Below are 22255 nucleotides of genomic sequence, written 5' to 3'. Positions count from 1 at the left end.
TCCACAGAAGACAAAACAGCTCTTGTACACCAGAGCTTGAAACAATACAGGGGGGAATTTTTGATTTTCCTAAACTGTCATTTAGAAACAATCCATCATCCTTTATTAAAGCTGTCAGGAGGGGGATGAGTTACCTCGAGGGACTCACGCTTTATGTGTAAATTGTGATGAGAACATGTTTATTGCTGTGCTACCTGCACATGATACTGCAGCTTCCTGGTTTCCAAACAGTCAGAGAGAGTGAGGAAAGGAGGGATTCACACAGCTGGATTAAAGAACTTACTCAGAACTCACTCAGAACTTTGTACCAGCTGTGAGGAGCGAGTGTGCCCCTGCACACACAGGGAAGTGAGCAGGGAGAGGAGGGCAGGAATGTGGGGATGAGAGGATGGGGAATGGCTCCACAGCTCCCCACAGTGCACAGTGACTGGACCCAACGGGGTGGATTTTACACTGGGGTTTTGTAAATTACATTTTTGCCACTTTGGCTGAGCTATCCAAGTTCAGGTGTTCCTGGAGGCCACTGCAGGCTGGGTCCCTCTGCACAGGGGATTTTCCAAAGGAGGGACAGATTTTTTTGCCCACATACTTAAATATTTGTGAAAGTGCTGAAGACTTCTATTCCCTATAAACCAAAGTTCAACCTGGCAACTCAGGTTTTTCTCTTCTTCTGGTTCCTGTCACTGTATCCTGACCAAGGAGGACTACCATCTCAGCCTTGTTTGTCTAACTGAGATCAAACACAATCCTTTTCCTTGCCCTCCAGCAGTGCATTCAGAGATCTGAACACCCTCCCCACAGCACACCTTGAGAGCTGCTAAGCTCAGGATGTCTTGGCAGCTCAGTGTTACAGCAGAATAATTACAGATAAGGACACTGGGGACAACCAAAGTCAGTAAACACTGGGAATTTCTTCCCAGCTGAACAAGGATGAAAAGAAGGGAGAAGGAAAAAAATCAATTATCTGCATGGAAAAGAAAGTTCTTAAAGATTCAGATTCAGCAATATTTGTCTTGGGAACTATTATAGCTCAGACCCTGTTCCACTTCACAGGGCAGGCTCGAGAGACCACGTTTTCAATGATGCACCCTCAGCTCAAATGGCAGGAAAACACACAAGTGCCACAGGCAATGGAGACAGAGATAAACCCTCTCTCTCCATAAACAGAGAATGAGGCCTGCAGGTCACAATTTCTGTGAGCAGCCTTGTAGAGTTCAGCAGTTCAGAAAACATACCAGAACCAGCCCCAAATGTTTGCTTTTCCTCAGTAGGTTGTTGGTAGGAAATAAACACTTCCACAACAAAATGAATTCTGCCAGGTGCAATTTCAGTTTTGCATCAGTAAACTTTACACTCAAGAAACTGGAAAATTATCAACAGATATTGCAAATTAGCCCTATTTCCCATGTAACCATTTTTCCCCTCAAACACTTTCCCAAGTAATAGCACTTCTTGAAATATTCAGAGGAAGACTGGAATGAAGTTTGAAAGTGGTGCTGTGTGGAAAGGAGCACTTCTAGGAAGCCCCTTGGTAAGCAATGTACATGAATGCCTGGCCCCCTCTCATTTCTGCCTATTTCTACAGGACTTTTACTTTCACATATTTTTATTTTCCATGGACCTCTGAAGACAACACACACTCTCAAACTGAGGCTGGTTTTACATTTGCAATACTGTAGAGGTGGGAGCAAGCAGTTTGTTTCCATCTCTCTTGGTAGCTCAATGCCAAGTAATTGCATCCAAACTCCCTGCAAATCAGAAACAAGCCTAGGATCTCCCCCTTTGGATCTTCTCCATATGGAATATGGCTCACATCTGTGTTCAATCAAGCCAGTTGCTAAATGTCACAATGCCCTCATTCACAGGTAGCTTAAAGAACATTTAGCTCATAATAAAACAATCTGAACTCTGAAGCAGAACAGCTCTTCAGATGTGTGGCACTGTAAGTGTTCCTGTGAAGTATTCCTATCACAAACACACTCTCATGGACAGACACTGCATGAAAGGAGTCCACATGCCAGGCAGAGCCAGTGCCATGATTTTTCCTTCATAAGTAGATGCGGCCCTTCTCTATGGGAGCGTCCAAGGGCAACATGTACAGAAAAACTCTTTGTGAGCTGATTAATGTTCTATTCCTGCTCTCAAACAGATGGATTTCATTTGCTGTTTTCCCCTCATTCACGTTTTAATTCGAGCATTCCCAAAAAGCCTATGCCATGGTCAATGATCATTTCAATGGTGCGTGATCTGGCCAGCAAAAACTTTCATACCAGCTTCTCACCCTCTACATCTGTCTTTCAGTCTCTGCAGTATAGGCTACATTTCTTCCCCTCCTTGTCAGGTATGAGTAAGTAAAGAAAAGAAAGGAATATTTATGGTTATTTTCAGTGTATTCAGAACTAAACCATATTTTTTCATTGTTAAGAAAAAAAATTGTTTTTTTCAGCTCATGAATGATACAGGAATACTGGTCTCCTAGGAGTGGTGATTATGAAGACAGGACAGGCGTGTGGTGTAGCTCAGATCAAAACCACAGCAAGCTTTGAAAATCAGGCTTGTGTCCTTGTCTTTCACAGGTCAGAGGGGCCCTGCCAACAGGGAGGTGCTCTCCAAGCCTCCTGTACTGTTCAAAAGAGAATAAGCTGCTGTATTTAGAAGAACAGATGGTTTGCACTTCCAGCATTCAATGAAATACCCAACAGTCAGAGGAGATGGCCAGGTTCAATACAGCTGGACAGCTTCAGTGTTTATCATGGCTCTCTGGGCAGCCAACTATGAGCCCAAGAACACTGAAAAGATGCAACACGGAGGGTGGCTACCATGGGCATTTCTGAGTATGTTTGTGTCATGATTTAATTCCCAAAAAACAGAATGAGGAAGCTCAGACTTAAGTATTTCCTCTAACTCTTAGATGAAACACACAATGACTCCACAGAGAGTTCTCTCAAAGGATTTAGGGCCATTTAGGACTAATAAAATAAATGTCTGCAGGGGTCAGCTGAATTGCTGGTGTTTTACAAGCCTGCACACAATGGCCTGTGCACTCTGACATCATCAGGCTGCTCTCCTGCAGGAAGCACTGCTGGCTGTGGGTGATGAAGGCAAAGCCCCAGTCCTCCTCCCTGCACTGTGTGCTTTACCCTGGGCTATGAACAACATCTGCCTGAAGACTTCCATGGTAATTCAGAGAGGTTCTTTGCGGTGCTTTAGCTCTGTGACAAGCTAATGTTTCCTGCAGTAAATACTGCCTTCTCCAAGCTGCTACACTTTTAGCGAGAGGTTAAGCACTCATCAAAATTACCTCCCACCAGCTATACTCTAGTGCCTTGTAAGGTTCCAAATCCTACAACATCTGCCTGCATTTACTGGGCAAGAAGACTCATAAAACCTTGCATGGTTGTCAGCTGTGGAGGCACTTCAAGACTATCCAACCTGTTAAAGGAGAACAAAAACTCAACCCATATGTACTTTTGCAGCAGACTGCTCAACTGTTTGCCATTAGGTGTAATGAACCCTTCCCCAAAAAGTCTTGTATTTCCGTCTGGAAGGGCTCAGACAGTGCAGGGAAGAGCACACTGCATTAACCTGGATGAAAAGTATTATTCTACAGTGTTACACCACTTGACATCAGCAGTGTCTGGTAAAGGACATTGCTCCCAAAAGCATTTGAACACCTCCTGCAGATATTTCAGATACAAAACCCATTCTAAATAAGTCCATATTTCTCTCACCACAATCCCATGCAGTCCTGTCAGCCTGGCCAGGTGTTTGAGGGCACTCTGCATGGTGATATAAAGCACATTTTACAGTTCAGCTTTTCTGAGTCAAAGCTCTTCCCCTGCTCCTGGGAGCACTCAACCCACAGAGCCTCAAAGAGCTTTAATAAGTGATGACCAAAGCAGCTTTAAGAGCCTGGCTTTTACCATCCTTTTGAGCTTGGTCATTTGTATAGCTCAATCCTGATCAGCAATGGTGTTGAAAGTGCTGGGATGGTTTACAGTTACTCTCAGGATCTGAACCATGGGAAAGCAGATAGATTTTACTGTACTCTGAGAAAGTGTTTTTAACCACTTCTAACAATGCTACAGCTATAGAAGGAAATCACACTGGTCTGTCTTCAAAAACAACTCACAAGGAAATGTTTTGGGCCAAAAAGGGAGCATCCTTACAGCAAGGATGTAGACTCTTTTTTGTTGAAAAAAACAACCAGCAAAACTGACTTTATTTGGGTGACTCCATGGACACCAAAGAATAAAGATTGCCCCAGCTGCAGTTTCATCCTGGACCCAATCCTTCACTGATGGATAACAAGACATGATAAAGGAAATCTGGATTTGCCTCCTCCTAGGCTAGTTAGTGGCCATGGACTTCCAGTTCCCAGGTGACCATCCAAATCTAAGTAGCCTTGTCACATCTACTGTCATGCCACTGGGGATAAAAACTTGCCCTGTCAGCACAGCTGTTATTTAGCAATTCTCTTCCTCCTGAGCGAAGTAAATCTCCAAATACCAGTGGAAAAGAGGGAGCTGGTCAGCACATCTCCACTCTGACCCATTACTTAGCACCCCTCTAAGTCTCAACTGATTCTTGAGGCTTTTCCAGCCTCCCTGCACTTCAGTACTGTAGAGGCTCCACGAGAAGAGCCACAACAGAGAAAAATGGAAGAAACTTGACAACAGAGTTGTCAAGCAGAGTGATCCTTGTCCTGGTAATGACTTGTAAGCATCAATAAATCTGCCAGTTACAGACTTTTTAAGTCAAATTTTCATCCTCCTCTTTTTATCCGTGATAACTTAGTGGAGCTGCTCTTCAGACAGTGCAGGTAGTCTCACAGTTCTAGAGGTCACAGTGCTGCAGTGCAGAAATGTCAGTGTTTAAACCCTGCCAATATAAACAGAAGGGGCATCCAAACTACAAATAAAAAGGCCCATGCAAGAGAGTTATCCACTGCCAGCAGAGCAATTGAGAAACTCCTGAGCTGCACAGCCTGTGCTGACTCAAGCAGGGTCAGGCTGAACTTGTCCACAAACATCATCCCAGTCTCTCATCAAATGGCTGAATTCTGTGTTTTCCACCACAGCATTACCTCACACAGTGCTTGGAGATGAGATACAGCAAAAGCAGTACCAGAACAGCACGGCATCATGAATCTGATGTTTCCTAACTTTCAAATGCTTGACTCTGCAGGTATGATGTTTCTTGATACAGATTTTTATATGTAATTTTACACTAGCTCTTCCATTGCCTTCTAGACATTTTCAAAATCATTAGGTAAACTGAATCAATTATTCAGTGAAGCTTCCATAACATTTTAGCATATTCTTTGCCAATTGCACTGTAAGCTGAATAATCAAGGCCAAGTTCATAATTTCCCAAGCTGTTACCATCCTATGTTTTTGGATTTTTTTATATCCTACAGAAGCAATGAAAATAAAATCCACAGAGAAGTCTCTATAACATCCAAACATCTCTGTGACTGTTTTCTGTGTTGATTTTGCACATTAATCCACATTTTGAGATTTCTATCTGACTTTCACCAATGCTCCCAAGACAGTCAAGCAGCATATGATGGAAATGTCACTTCTTTCTTCTCTGTAGATTCCCCCTTTCTCACCACACAAACTTTTCCCTGTATTTTCCTTATCTTCCCTTTACTACTGCCCCTACCTTACTGCTTCTCTCTGTCACACAGCTGCTCCCATCTCTCCAGTGCCACCTCTGCAAGCCTGACGACAAAGCCACACAAAACTCTCAAGGAGACACAAGACACCTCCAAAATAAAAGCTCTGCCTCAGAGAAGATTCCTGTTTTGACTGCACCAGTTAATATTTAATTTCCATTAAATGGCAAGAGGTAGAGCAGAGCTTTCCCCTTGGGCAGCAGTAGCACAGATCCTTGCAGCCTCCAGTGCATCACTGTCAACACCTTTGCCTCTCCCACGGACTTCCCCTCTCCTACAAGTCAGCTCCTTTTAAAACAAAGTAAATGGAGCACAGTCAGCCCCTGGTGTTTAAAAATCTTTGAAAGGGAGACTGTGCTGTTATTCTGAGGAACCTTGTATTTACACTGAAAAAAGTGAGGTCTGACCCCTCCTGAAGAGAGGCCTCTCCCTGCTGAACCCACCACGGAGTGGAGCACGACTTTACTGCCACGCTCTGAGACTGCCATTAATGCAAACCAGGTGTCCAGCAGAAGCTTTTGAAAGAGGCTGCTCCTTTTCTACTGAAGTTTTAATTTTATCAATCTAAGCCAGCTGAGTGACAGGCTGCTGAGAACATGCTCTCACTTTCCTTCATTTTTGGGGCTTCACATGGATTCACAACCTGGATGCCAAAGTGTGATCCACATTCCTCAGGTGTAGATTGAAATTTCATCACTATTTTCATCACCAACTACTTCAAGAATCAAGTTTAAAACTAAACATGGCCTTCCTTTGCAAAATTCATGCAGGCAGAGGTAACTGTTCACACCAAATTGGTATTTATGATCTCGTATTGAATTTTTAACACACAAATTGGCACATAATTGTAAGAAATTCTGGCATCTCTTGGAAAAAACTTTGTCTAGATTATCCAGATATCAATAAGGGTCAAAATGTTTTCAGCATAAGACAACACTTTAATTGATTAATTATTCAGATTTTACTTGTTCTCAGGCCAGGAGAACAATTCATAACCAATTCATTCCACAAACATAAGCAATATATATATAATTAATCCATTTTAAATCAGTGTTGCACAAAAGAAATGCTAATTTCTATTCATTCACTACTTCACAGCTCATCAGAAGGGCTCTGCAAAGAAAACAAATGTTCAGCAGTAGCAAAGAATTTCACTGCATAGGTCTTTGGTCCCAAATTTATGTCTGTCCCAAGCTCAACACTGCTCTGCAATTCCTTGGCAAAGGAAAGTTATCCCAGTTACATAACTGATTTTTCCTTTGTAATGTAAAAAGTATTTTGTGGGTAGATAGATTTGGATATTAAAAAACCCCAAAAAAGCAGTCAAATCTTTTCCTGCCCAACAACAGCATCCACAGTGGTCTTTGGCCACAGTTTCAACTGTTGTGCAACTTCAGAGTTTCATGCCAGCTGTCATTTCAGCAATTATAACTGAAGAGCAAGGCATTGTCTAGGAATTAATGACAAGCTGAGAAGAGATGGCCTAATGTGCAATCAAGGGGTAGCACATGCTCTTGCACCCACAGGAAATGCTCTATAAGCTGGCTGTTACTGCACTCTCTGCAGAGCTGATGGGTTTCTGAGCTAGCTAATGTGCTGGCACAATTTTCTCTTTGTATTTTACATAGCTCACTAAATGCTAAGTTTCTTATATTCCAAAGATTTCTCCCCCACCCTCAGCAACAAGCAGTTTCCTCAGCTGCCAGTTAAGAGTGTAAGTTCTTGGGGGCAGAAGTGGAAGAAAATCTTTGTGTCTCATGTTCAATTTCTATCATTGAATAATAATTTTACTAGAAGTCTGAGCAAATCACTGAATGGCTAAATTGTCAGGAAATGTAAACTTAGAAAAGTGTGTAAAAAAAGCAAAAAATATATTTATAACATCAAGTCCAGGGTGTTTGGTGATTTGGTGCTGTAATTGAACACTTACATGAGGATTGATTAAGAAATGAAATGGACCTTCAATAAACATCTCTTTCCCAGCATGACAAATTTACCACTTTAAAGGCAAAAACCTAATGCAAGCTGTTACCTCCTCTCCAGATTCATGACTAGAAGTGAGTGCCATCCCCAGACTGGCCACATGCATATTTCAGATCTCTTCATTATGAAACAAGTAATTTTCTAAATGTAATAATGACATGGAACAACCCTGTACACAGCACAGGTTAAAAGGGAAAATAAGAGAGGAAAAAAAGTCACTCCCTCAGAGCAAATCTATGAATACCACATTCAGTCTGAATGTTACTTGAAGCCAGATGATATCCACTGTTACTTGGCAATTAAAATCTTTATTTCTATCCACAACCTTTGCAATATGGTTTTGTGTCACTTTTATGAGCTATGGAACTTGCTAATCTCATCTTGTATATTTGTATATATGTGTGACACATTGCATTTGCTATTTGGCTAACAAACTCTTCCACAATCAATTTCGTTTCATGCTAGGGAAGCATGAAAATAGATTTCCCCTTCTGGCTAGCTGTAAAATAGGTCTTTTTCTTTACCACTCACTGAGCAAAAGGAAGTTATATCTTCATTCTTGCTCTTTAGTGGATCCTGTTCCTGCTCAAGGGCCAGGATACAACTGACAGCAGGAGCTCAGGATGAAAAGCTGAATGCAGCCCCTTTCACCTGCATCACCTGTGTTTGTACTGCAAACAAACAGACCTGAACAGAGAGCTGAATCTGCCTTCAGAGGTTCCATTTACTGCTCACAGGCACCCCAGCCTGCCAGTGCTGCTGCCAAACAAACACCAGAGGGAACAAACCAGCACCAACAAAGGACAGCATTTGTCCTAGAGCCTGTGAGACAAAAATTTGTCACCCAAGAGGTTGTCTATTCCTGGGTGAGTGGTGTAACACCTACACTGGGCACTCATTTGCTGCTGTAACTCATATTTGAGGGGACAGTGAGGAGGAATCACAAGGGCTGAGCAATCTGACCACCCACCCTCACCCACAAATGAGATCATTATGTTGCTCTGAGAGCTGGTCCTCCCTGGAGGCAAACAATACCAACTTATTTCACCTCTGTACCTGAGCTATTAACTCTTTACAATACTTGCAGAGAATAGCTTAATTTTTTTTTTCCCTTGCACTTGATAATAGAACACTGAGCAGCAGTTGGAGGCACCTTTTCTTGCTGAGCCCCTGACCATCACCCTCTTCATGATCCCTCTTTCCCCATGATGCAAAAAACATTTTGTCCTTGAGCTGGGAGTTAGAAACTTGACTCTTAAAGCCCCCCTGAACTTTTTAATAAAAATATATCAATAAAAATTTCTCCTTTTCAGCTGGCTTAGCCCATCAGCAGCAAAGCCCAGTGGCCCTGGGGCTGGGTGGCACAGGCAGGGATCGCCTCCCACCCCCAAGTGCTGTGGCGTGGGAAAGCCCTGAGCACACATTCCTCAGCAGCACTCAGCACAGGAAGGCTCCTTCTCCTCACTCAAACCTTTCACTGGCACTCAGCAAGGTAAATAAACCATACAGCCACGGAGCTTCACACTGCTCCTCTCACAAGCCAGCAGAGGAAGGGTGGAAATATTTGTTTAGAGGAAGACACATTTACTCCTGCTCCCTGTGCCTTGGAGAAAGCACCTGCCCCTTGCAGAAACTGTTTACTTTGTGTTAAAGGCTCACTGAGCTGGCTGAAACGATCTTCCTGGAATAAATATGTGAAGAGAACTGATTTTTCCTAATATCACAGCATGGCCCTAGGGCACATTCATGCTCTCACACACGGCTCTCCTCAGCCTGTCTTGGTACAACCCTTGGTACAACTCTTGGCTCTGTCACTGCTGCTTGCATTTGCATTTTCAAGCGCTGATGCACAAAATTTGCTTGTCTAAGCCTCTTGACAATAGGGACATCTTAAAAACCTCAGTCCAAATAAAGTCAAGAGTCTGTCATCTCAAGAGAACACATGTAGAAGTAGGACCAGAAGCAGATAGAAGTCCAGGTGACCAAAAACCCCAAACCCACAGGCCTCCTATTTCTTTTTCCTATTTCTTTTTCCTATTTCTTTTTAGTTTTCTTTTTTTTTTTTTTTTTTGGTGCCACATCCAACACAGGTGTCTTCAGCATGCACTATGAGGTACTATGAGGTCTTCAAGCCCCAAAAACCACCTTAGTGATAATGTGCTCTTACAAAACTAGCAGGTGAAGGCTCAGCCAAGGGTCAACTCTTAGTCTTCAGCTTTCTTAAATAATATCTGGAATAAAATGGATTTTACCCTGTTTTCTTTCTTTTCATAACTGTTTAGGATTTTAGTTTGTCTCAGACTTAAAATGAAAGTGGATGTGTATGCCCACTACCTTTCACTTTCAGGATTGAGAAGAATTAAAGGACAGTTTTGCAATGGGAACAGCTAAGTATAATGTCACAAAAGGGCCTTGTGCATAAAACCCTCAACAATATCAGAAGGCAAAGTGATCTCTCTCCCCTTCAACAGCTTCTGTAAGAGTTTGGGAAAGCCATACAATTCCTCTTTGGTTGGAAAACCAAAATCTCAGAGGGATGGACAAAGCCAATGCAGAGCTTTGTGTGTGCATTCGCCTCTCCTCAAGCAGAGTCACTCTCATTTTCCTTAGTATCAAAGTATCAGGCTGTTAAATAAACACTAGTAGGGAGAATATGCAGCAGTTTAAGCACAGAACAGTTTGTTCAGGTCAGCATAAGGCAGAGAGAAGCATAATTCTGACAGGACTGTTTGCATGAAGTGTAAAACCACCTTTGTTTTGCTTCCATCAGAATGCAGGAACTCACACCAACACAACAATCCCAGGTATGCAGTCACAGAACTAATTAAGAGAAAGAAAACACAGTTTCTGCAGAAAGACAAAGCTTGTATTGATCATAGGTGAAATTCTGCTAGGACATTAGACTGTTAAATCCAGTCCCTCAGCCAGAAATCAATGCCTTGATGAGCAAAACAGATCAAGCAGAGACTTTACCTCCTTCCCAGTGCCAACTGCCTGCACCCAGAAGCTTTCCACAGCAGCTGCAGGAGGAGAATGGGTCCAGCATGGGGCTGGGAGTGCCCCAGGTGGCCCTGTGAGTGCCCCAGCTTGTGGGAAGGATGAAAGTTTGACAAGAAAGTCTCACAGATATGAAAGCTTAGCAGAGAGATTTTTGAATGTAGAGTCTGAAGAAGAAATAGAGATGGAAGCAAGTTTTGATCTAGAAGAAAAGAATTGCTGAGCCAGTCTTACTGGCTAACCAAGGAGGCAAAAGGTGTGTGAGTTAGAAGGGGTTTTTATGGCTTAGAGCAAAGGATAAACCCACCCCAAACAAGAAGATGTTTTTACCAAGCAGAAAGAGAGAACAGGCAAACAAATCAGCAAATGTTGCAAGTAGAAAAAAGGTCTCAGAATTTTCCACTGCAAGAAAACTGAAAAGCAACTTCTAGCTTAAACTGTAATGTACTGACTTTTAGGGATTGGAGAACAGTAACATGAATATGGTAATTATAGTAGTTATGATAGGCTATAGATAATAGTTAAGGTATAGATTGGTTCTACTGTATGAAGATGCTCAGCAAAGAAAAGTCTATAATGCACTGTAACCAAAACCAAAGGCTCTCCAGGGCTGCCTGCAGCTGGAGCTGACAGCTGTGGGCACAGCTCTGTCACCCACCACCCTGGACTGCTGTGAAACCTTGGGTACAATAAACTGCATTTTGAGGAGCTGCCTGGAGTCCTGCACCCCTCATTTTGGCTCTTACACCAGGTGGCCCTGTGGGAGCCCAGGTGATGCTCACTCACCGTGCATCTGGTAGGTGTAGGGCGCCTGCCCCGCCGCGGGCGCGCTGAAGCCGGAGCCGTAGCTGAGGAAGCCGCTCTGCCCTGGAGAGTGGCTCAGGCTGTCCTCTGTCTTAATGCCTTGGGGGGCCAAGAGCAAAACATGAGTGCTTGCCATGGAAACATGGACAAAAAGCAAAGATGGACAAAGAGCAGGTGACCAAAACCCCCAAACCACAGGCCTCCTTTTTCTTTTTTCTTCTCTTTTTTTTTTTTGGTGCCACATCCAACACAGGTGTCTTCAGCATGTACGATGAGGTACATTTCAGCTGGATTTTAACCTAATAAGGTCTCTTTTTTTACACTTTCTTTCATACACATATACATATTAGAGATATATCTATCTATCTAATATGTATATGTGAAATATATATATATCAGAGATATATCTATATCTATAACATATTTACATATAACATATGTACGTCTAACATATAACATATCTATATCTATATATCTATGTTAGAGATATATCTATCTAATATGTATATGTGATATATATATCAGTTATATTATGTATTTAATATAATAAACACACACACACATATAGATATAGATAGATGATATAGATATAGATAGATGATATAGATATAGATATAGATATATAGATATAGATATAGATATATAGATATAGATATAGATATATAGATATAGATATAGATATAGATATATAGATATAGATATAGATATAGATATAGATATAGATATAGATATAGATATAGATATAGATATAGATGTGTGTGCATGTTTAATTATTTGTATCACCCAAACGGGTCTCCTAACAGCTAAACAAATTTATCCCAAATTTATTTGTGATTTATTAATTTATTTGAGTCAGCTACATCCTGTATCCACAACCAAAAGCACTTTTGCAAAGATGGGTAAACAACCATGAATAATACTGTTCTCAAAAGCAATTTCTGAAGATATAGTTTTGTTACAGAATTGAAGAAACTCTTGTAGAATTGAAGAAACTGACACATAAATTTCCTGAAAAGTTATCAGATGCAAGCAATGATTGACAATGGAACAGGACCTTCAGCAAAATAAACTCAAGATTTCTGTTCTCAAAGGAGTTATTTTTTACTTGCATTGTATTTTCAGCTTTGGCATCAAAACATTTATTGGCAAGTCCTACAGGAGGGTTATCATCTGCTCAGTTGGATATAACATACAGTTCAGGAACAACAGGTAAGCCCTGAAGCCACAAAAATCTTTTCATTTCTAAAACTAGGCAATTAAACTGAAAATTTACAGGGGAACAGCAATAGTTGAATTAAACATTGCAAGATGAAACCCTTGCTGGTAATGAAAGGAGTTGATATTTTATTCTGAGATGCTGCTGAGATTGTACAGCTGTATTATTAAAATAAACAGCTCAAAGGTGCAACACATGATGAACCCTTTGGGTGTGATCCTTCCCTCCTTTGCATCCTATTTGCACAACAAAAGATGGCCAATGGACACCCCCTGTGTGCTGGGATTAAAAAAAGACCTTGCTGATGTTTGGACACTGGATTTACACACTTTCCATGCTGTTGTCCTCTTTTAGCACTTGCAGACAAGTTGAATTCAGGTGCCTTACCCGAAACATGCTCATTTCTAGTTTAACTAGAAGTTAGCTAGAGAGAGCTTACTAGAAGTTAGAACTTAACTAGAAGTTAGCTAGAGAGAGCTTACTCCAAACCTGGAGTTAGCTAGAGAGAGCTTACTCCAAACCTGAGCAAGCACAGCAAGTCTGTGCTTGCTCAGGTTTGGAGTAAGCTCTTCCACATAATGTTTTCTCTAATAAAAATCACTTACTATAGCTTTAGGTGAGAAGAACTGCGATGCAGTTTGAGCACAAGCTCATAACAAGATGACTGTGAAAGGCAGGAAGTTTATTTGGACAGTGAAGGGACAAATTCTGGTGCAAGTGTGGGGCTTCATCACTGCTGGGGAAGAGAAGAGTGTGCAGAGAAGCCCCTCTCTCCAACATCCTGTGCTTTTCTATTCCATCAGCACTCCACAGGCCAGCGCTCAACCTGCCCACCCCAGTTACAATTAATCTTCAGCAAATGGGCCTCTTTGGAAGCCTAAAAATTGTTGTCAGACAGCAAAATACCTTAGCACCAAATTAATTTCCACATAATGTACTGTTTTGTCTAGGAGCTGGCCGAGTTTTATTTTTTGTGCCTAAAAACAATACTGCTTCATTGTTCTTGGTTGTCAGCCAGGTGGAGTTTTTCATACGCTGTGCTGAGTATCTTAGAGAGGGTGTACAGGCTGGGGGAGGGAAATCACTGCTCAAGGATGCTAAGAGGTCACCCACAGGATTTATAAGCAGCATATGGGCCTGACACATGTATGCCCTAAAGCCTCCAGGCAGTAGCAAATGGCTCTGCTTTCACCTGCTCTAAGAGGACAACTGCTCAGAGTTTTCCTTGGAAGTCAGCCAGCTGATGCAAACACACAAACAGCTCCAGGAAAGGGTCTCTGAACATTCCTCTCATCATCCTGGAAGAGCTTTGGTTCTGCCAAGGCTGCTTCCCCAGCCTTCCAGAGCACTGCACTAAATTTCCCTTCAGTAAAAGCTTTGTCAGTATAAAAACTTCTTGTTGGGAAGAGATCCTGTATTTGCCAAGTAAACAAAGGTGCTAAGGAGCACAAGAGAAAACAGTAGTGGAAACAAAACTATGAAACCATTTTAATCGTGCAAGACTCAGCCCTCATGTGAGCAGCCAGAAGGAGGAAGCCCAAAGTTTTCTGTTAAAGAGCTGCACCTAAACGAGAGCAACGTCTCTTTGGTCTTTAGGAGTGGAAAGAAATTTCATCTTCCTCAAGAGCTCAGTATCCCCATGCAGAACTTGAGGACACTTAAGGCTTGGTGTAGCAGGCATTCCTCTGTCAGGAGTGCTGGTTTAATTAGCTGCCCCAGCTGCTCCTGCCCAGCACTGTCTCCCCACAGCTGTTGGCAAGGCTGTGCAGGAAAGCAGGGAACAAAGCTGACTGGGGTTAGAAATGCTGACTGCACATATAGCCAGTAAGTGTCCATTTAAACACAAACTGTCTTCCAAAACCAAGGTACTCTGTAACCTCTCACCCATGCCTTATTCTGCTCTGCACTTTGGTTCTTCTGTAATAATACGCACAAAATTTTTCTCAAAGTAGCTTGTGTTATTGAAACCTCAGGAAGAATCAAGGATGGTAAAGTGTAGTTTTAATAAATACCAGATTTACTGTACTTTGTCTTGACAGTGGATCATGGGAACACTCACGAGCTGTTACTCCTAAGTGGCACATCCTGCTGAACCTGAATTTCTCATATAGTCTACTACTGACTGGCTCCAAACTTACCTGGTTTGCAAAAACATAACCCATGATATGACAAGCTGATAGGTTTAAAGCTGATAACATTCAAAGGAAACCCAACATTTTTAAAGTCAGACTTTCCTCTAAGCCTAACGTTGCTGAGACACAAATGACAATTCGGTGTAAAACTTAAAGACTCCAAATCTATTTTGCCAGCAGCAGGAGGATGATGCCCTCAAGGCACCAGGACTGTGGGGTACTCACTGTAGGAGGGGATTCCGTAGGGCTGCCCTGGTGGGGGATAGGCAGTGTAGGCAGCAGCCTGCTGGATTCCCGTGCTGTACTGAGCCTGTCCATAGGCTGCCATCGTGGGGAAGGACGGGACTGTCACTATGTGGGGATAGTGTCTATTCAGAACAAGGAAACAGAAGGGATTAAGGCAACAGTTACTGCACATGGTCTTCTAGAGCACAAGCAGAACAGTTCTGGACATCTTGCTAAAATTACATTCAACACAGGATGCTGAATATTTTGGGAATTGAGAGGACTGAAGCAGAAGTTTGTTTTATGAACTATCAGATTAAGCCACCTAAATGCATGGTGGCTTTAAGAAAGTGCAAAATACATGCAAGTTAAAAAAAATAAAATCAACACTGATTTTTCATGTTTCATTTTGAGTTTGCCGAACAAGTGAGTGAGATGGGAAACCTCAGACATTTCGACACATCCCCTCTGTGGTTACTCATAAACACAACAATATTCAAACTGATAAGGTTTGGATCCCCAGAGCTACAAAAACACAGTTCACAGTACCTCAAACCTTATTTCACTCCATATCCAAGAAGATTAAGAACCAGCTACTTCCCTGTGCCAGAGACGTGTGGGGGAACAGGTGGATGGGCTTAGGGCAGATGTTTTTTAAGGTGACAGAAGTCTGCACAAAATGGCTGTTCAGCAAAACAGGGATTTTAAATTACAGCACTTGGCACGAGCACTCACTTTGTGGTGTACAGATGGAGAGGACACTGCGGTGCTGCTTTGCTGCTGCCTGGAAAACAAAATTAAAGGGTCTTAGATTTTCATTGTGTTCTGTTCTGTGGCCAAGCTGATACAATTGTTTTTACCACTGCTGGGTTGAGAAAAATATACAGGAATCAAAAGACTTTTTATTTTTTAGTTAATATTCCCAGGCTGAGGTAGGTAAGAAAGATATTCTCTGCTTCACAACAAATATAGATTTAGTTTTTAATTGAGGGTGATACCAGTTGATTGAACTACCAGTTTCTTCTTCTCATGGGACTGATATCAGTCATGAAGCTGGGCTTTGAAGCATTGACTCATATGCTAAAGGCTATAAAAGCCAATACTATGATTGCTGAAGTGATTTAAGCTCACTGCACATTTTGATCTTTTGCTTTTTTTGGTACTCTCCTAGACCATGACTCACTTTCTTTAATGTCCATTAAAATATATCAAATAATAGTAAATATTAAAAATACAACATCATAAATCTCCTTAATTTGAATTTTTTGAGTTAACTATAGCATACCTTATTGAACTACCAGCAATCAAAAAATTACATCATTAAAAAACCTATCATGCAAGTTATATGTGCAAGATGCCTTCTAATGGACCAAACAACTGTGTGCTGTAACACTACCAAAGAAAAATGTGCTACCAGCTTTATTCAGAGATAAATTTATATTTACCAAATTAAAAACTAAAAACAAACAAACAAACAAAGCGAAATGAAAACCTGCAAGTTGTACTGAAAATGTCATACCAAAATACCACCATGTACATTTTGCAGGTTGCCTCCACAGTGCCATCCAAACTTTGCTCCTCGGTTCCTGGCTGGAGCTGTCATTAATTCAGCACTACAAATGCCAAAACACTCTCACAATCATCAATAATGACAAGCCACAACTGATGCAGCCTCTGTGTCTGCTGGCTGCATCAATGCACACACCAGACTCACTGCACATGGCTTCTCCACACACCTCCAGTGACCAAAGCAGCACAACCTCCTTTGTTCAGACATTGGTCAGCTGGCAAATTAAACATTTAAACCATTTTTCATTTAATGAAATGTGCAAGTACATATAAAGTCTAAATGCATGCAAACAGTTCTGTGGGTTTGGGTAATTTGTGCTGTAAACATGGACAGAATGACCAAAAAGATCCAACATGCTCACATCTGAAATGTTTGCTCTTCCTGATTTAGATCTCTCTTGAATATGGTTTTCACACACAACCCTTTTTCACAACATTTTACATGGCGTGATCATTTTATGCTATAACACGGAGATTACACCAAACTATTTTTAAAAACACTGACATTTCATCTGGTAACTTTTTAGACTAAACTTCAATAAAAATTGCATCATCACGAGTCCTTACTAAAATATTAATTACTAGGTACCATTCTTTTTTTAGAATGTTAATTCATGTAATTAGTGGTGAAACCTCTACATACATAATCACTGACAGGATCACCCTAATCACTCACAGAAACAAAACCAGAAACACTCTTCAAACTCCTGCAACACTCCCACACCTTAGAAAAGTAAAATCCACCTGCAACCCTACCTTGCTTTCTGTGCCCATAAAATGTGGTACAGCAACCTATTTCCCAAGCAACAGGCAGAGAGGTTTACTTTAAAATACTGACAAAGGACAGTGTTATAAAAATGCACATATTATTGACAAAGGATAATGTTATACACGTGTATCTATTCACTTACACATCCACAGAAAAAAGACTGAGTTTAAAACCAAAACTGGGCTTACCTGAGTCACCTTCAAACTCACTATGAAAAATTTGCTTTGACTTACCTGAAAGACAACAGTTTAGAAAATTAGATTTTCAGACTGTGAAAACAAGAACTACACCATTTCTGTCTGTCCCTCATTACCAAACAGATCTCCATGAAGAAATAAACATTTTAAAATTAATTTCTTTAATTCTTAATGGCTTTTACTCAAAAAGCCAGCAGAACAGTTTGAGCACAAACCTCATTTCTTGTCTCTTTGAAAAACACCACAGCATCAAATTTTTCTTTTGGTACAGAGTAAATAAGTTTGCCAAGAATTCCAAGTAGGAATTTACTGTGTGTGAATATGCAATATGCTACTGTCACTGACAAGAAAAGGAAAGTTGATCCTACAGGCAAAATGTGCAAATTATATATTTTATATATATAATTTTTCAATTATATTGAAAATTATATTGATATAACTGCACATCTCATGACAAGCACCCATGAAAACAACAGGCCAGACAACTACACATACATCTAAATGAGTTAGTACTATGACTAGACTGGCTAAATTTAATACTTGATGTGTAATACAGAGCAGAAATTTGTGTGCATTTATTACACGAAGAGCTCTGTCAGTCTGAGAATTGTCAAACACACAAGTATTTTCCTGTTCTTCAAATTAACCCCAAGTATTTTCAAGGGAAAGAGCACAATCTTGGTAGCACAGGGGATAATTCTGTAGAAAAAACACTATAATATTTCTATAAGAAACAAATCAACGTGAGCTGTCACTGGCAAAGTGGTGCTTCTGTGCTGGCTCTTATTTATACCCCATAACAAAAACAGTTCCTGCACCAAGACTTTTACAAAATGATGTACCTAAAAATCATTTCTAGCTCTAATCTTTTCTGCAAACAGGACCATCTAAAAGGATGTTTCCTTTAATTCCATCTGCTGCTTTTGTAAATAGGAAGCCACGATGGGCGTGATTTAACCATGCAATTCCTAATGCCTGAGCAAACATGCAAACAAAACATCTCCTGGCCTTCCAAGAGCCTCTAAATGAAGGGTTAAACATACTACTAAAACATAATAGCCAGTGCCTTTTCCTACCTCCCCTCTAACAGGAAGGCTGACAGATCCTGACCGCAGCAAACAATAGCTGGGATTGTACTAGCAAGAACTAGTTCAGCTGCATCACTTGCCAATAATTTTTTTAGCAGATTTAACATTCTTCTGTTTCCTTCACTTGAGCAGTACGATGGGGCAGGGGGGAGAAGGAGGAGAGCAGATAAATTTCCATCAGAGCCTCAGCCACTGAAAGAATTTGTCCCTGGTACCTGCCAAATGTGAAACTCCAGAGCAGAGGCCAGCAGGGCTAACCATGAGGGGATGGCAGCAGTGGTCTCAGGGCCATGCAAAGTGGGGCACAGAGCTGCTTTGGCAGGAGGTTTTCAGGCTGCTCAATGCATTTCTGGGCCTGGGAGCCCCCACAGCCCCCACATTAACATCAGCAGCAGCACAGCCACCCAAGCCCAGGGCTCACGTTCACATCACCACTGGGGCTCCAGCAAAAACTACCAGGTCTACACAAAATACAGTTTCCACCTGCAATTCCTCCAGTGGAACAAAAATCTACACATGCATGTGTGTAAATGCAGGCACCAACTACACACAGATATAGATTTACATATGAAATATTTCTATTCCATTTGCATTCAAGCCATTGTGGAACTAAAGGATTCAACCACAACTGGTGAGTATAGAAAAAAAAACAAAAAACAAACCATCAAAAATCTCAGTTGCTCACTATACTGTAGAACTAATTGCCAGAAGCAGAGGCCTTGCAGTGGCCAGCTCCCTTTGGTAACATATATTAATTTATTTTATGTTAAAGCAGCAAACAGCAAGCAGAAGAGCAGCCTACCTTCTATGTCATCTGGAGCCGTGGCATAAATGTGAGAAAGGTTAAGCTTCAGTCTGTCAGGGCACTCTCTATTTACAGTCAGGCTGGGTGATATCACTAGATCTAGCATTTCCTTATACCTGAAGGAAAACAAAGGAAAAATACAATTTATTCATTAATTATGCATGCTTACTAATGATTCAATTTTTTTTTTCCCTAAGAGTATAAATATTAAAGCTGATTACCTAAACCCAGGCTTCATATAAATTCCACATAATAACATTCACTAAAGTTTTCATCAAAGGGAAATGCTGAATTAAAATGCAGTACTTGCTTCCTTGGAGATTACACCCATCTGATTAATGATTTCTCTTTCTGCCTGGATTTTGCCACACAAAAACAAAATTCCAGATCTCTCCTATGCCATCTAAGCAAGAATACACACACCAGTGTCCAGTGAGGCTGCAGAACAGACTGTAACAGGCTGAAAATGAAGCTGAGGGCAGTTAAGATCATTATCAAGTGTTACAAGGTAATAAAGTCAGGACTGGTGACAGGATCAGTTTTCCAGGGGACACCCAAGCCAGGCACCCCACTACAATGTCCTGGCCATTAGGTGGCAGTGATACAAGGACAGTCCCTTTCACATGAGCACCCTTCTCTGATGCAACCAACAACTTCAAATTAGTGACACCTAGGACTTGCATCTCTGAAGAAAAACACAATTCTTCAGGTGTGCACATGACCTACACCACCATGACAGCTTACAACCTCTGCATTATGGAAACAGTCCAGAAACAAGGACTAAATCCTTATTTCAGACCTTATGTATAAAATCAATAGGTGTATTCCTGTACACACCACCATTTTCAATTCATGTGCCTACCTGCAGCTACAGACCTGTTCAGCTGCTTGCTTCCCTTGGAAGTGTTGGATATTTTGCATGGGTACAAAAGATGCCATTAAAAGCACAGATTTACACACCTGTGTTTTGGTGAAGACAATGGGGTGAGTACAATAAGGTCTGGTACATTTTATACCTGCACAATTCCTTTTATGCAAGGCAGGTTTCCTTGAAAACTTTACTCCCATCATGTTCTCCCCCTGTTCCCTGTGCAACCAATGCCTGTGTCTAGAACTGAAGAACACACTGGGCAAAGAAAACCTGGAGCTAAATTTCTCAATTAAATGTCTTAATTTCTTTTTAAATACACACAATGCAATGGAAACCTATTTGGATTTTCCAAGACTAAACTTGCAGCTGTTGGCTCAAGCCCAGAACAGATGATGAACAGAGAACGCAAAGATTCTGTGCTGTTCTTTGCTTTCTGTGGCCACACAGAGCACAACCTCAGCTCAGCTCCCTGGAAGCCACTGGGTGGAATTAGGGCTATTAGGGGAAAGCATAACTGGGCTCTTGGACAGAGCAAGAGCTGATGGGGGAGAGGGAACGTGGTGGTGAGTGGATCCTGGCTGAGCTTGCTCAGGCTCCTTCCCTCATCACTGAGTGTGGCTGCCAAGGCAGCTGGCACATCCCTGCTCCCTGAGCTGCACTGGGCAGGCAGCACCTGGCTGCTCACAATCCACAGCACACCTAAACCATCCCAGAGTTACAGACGGCAGCACATAAAGCTGAAATCATCAGGCTTCTGCAATACCAATCTATGTGTTCTGGGAGAAGCCAAGGGGTTTGTTTTGATTTTCTGTTTAAATACCCCTGTATGGCTTTACCAGCTTTGAGAAATAGAAAACCACAAACTTTTTATCTGAAGCTCCCCAATCCCTTTTATAAAGCCTGTGAGGAAGGACAAGTATTGTTAAGAACAAGCACAAACCAGATCATTTCATCTGTAACTAAAGAGCAAAACCAAAGCTAAATTCATTTTCATTTTCTCACCTGACAGCTGCCCAGACAGAAAAAAAAAATCAACAAAAAACCCATGAACCCTCTGTGAATTCATAGAACTACCAAAAATAGGCTGAAATGAAGAGGCATAAACATGTACAGTGCCCACAACCCCAATCCCCCTGTCCCCAGGTGGGATCTGGGATCTGCCTCCCTTGGAAATCCATGTGGGCATCTCATCACCCACACAGCCTCAATTCCAGAGGCTGGCAAAGGCTTCCCAAGCATGTGCCATGAAGGAGACCTTATGAGTGACCACCAGTGTGGTAGAAATGCTCTGGATCCAACACTTGTGTCATCCCTTTGTCCCCAAGTGCTACCGGCTTCAGATCTGCCAAGGAAACCAGAGCAGCATAAAAATCAGTTCTGCAGCTGCATCTCTGTTGCTGGTGGGTCTCAAAAGGGTTCCACCTTCAGATGTGTCCTTGTGAGAGGAGCACAGCTGGCTCCCCCTCCCTGCCTTAGATACAGAGGAACTGAAAATGCAGAAGCACAGAGCCACCAAGTGTGCCCACAGCCAGTGCCCACGCCACCAACGGTGTGGAAATGCAGCAAGGAGGCAGATGTGTGCAAAGATACAAACAAATAATCCCCAGGTGTAAAAAATCCAGCCCAGAGCTGAAACAACAATCCATGACTCCTCACTCAACTCAGAACACAGCTCACAAGAGGCTTCTTCACTCAGCACTGCAGGAAGCTCTGCTCCATCTGTACCAAAGCACTGCAGGGCAGTAAGGGATGGTCACAACCCTTCTTCTGCACACTGAACTTGTGCCAGAGCTTCTTCTCCAGAAAAGCCAGCACTCTCTTGCTGGCACAGCCAGGCTGCCACAGAGAAAGGGCTCAGGGAGAATTTTGTGGTGCTTCTCAGGGGGGCAGAACAAGGCATGAGCTACGGCTCCTAATGC

The 22255-nt window shown here is 41.8% G+C and overlaps 1 protein-coding gene across 2 annotated transcripts in view; it reads right to left on the bottom strand.

The window, feature by feature from the left end:
* The window catches only part of EYA2 (EYA transcriptional coactivator and phosphatase 2), an 88177-nt gene that overhangs the window by 30786 nt on the left and 35136 nt on the right, over positions 1-22255 (bottom strand). For both annotated transcript variants that reach the window (XM_066561409.1, XM_066561408.1), the window contains exons 2-5: positions 19463-19581; positions 15773-15821; positions 15038-15180; positions 11447-11563 (exon numbers count right to left, since the gene is read on the bottom strand). In XM_066561409.1, coding sequence (XP_066417506.1) covers positions 11447-11563; positions 15038-15180; positions 15773-15821; positions 19463-19571 — 418 coding nt within the window. In that variant the 5' untranslated portion in view covers positions 19572-19581. The remainder of the gene's footprint in view (positions 1-11446; positions 11564-15037; positions 15181-15772; positions 15822-19462; positions 19582-22255) is intronic.

Source organism: Molothrus aeneus, chromosome 17 (genome assembly GCF_037042795.1).
Source record: "Molothrus aeneus isolate 106 chromosome 17, BPBGC_Maene_1.0, whole genome shotgun sequence".
NCBI classification, from domain to species: Eukaryota; Metazoa; Chordata; class Aves; order Passeriformes; family Icteridae; genus Molothrus; species Molothrus aeneus.
The sequence above is the reverse complement of the archived record's forward strand: the minus strand, read 5'-3'. Positions and strand labels throughout refer to the sequence as shown.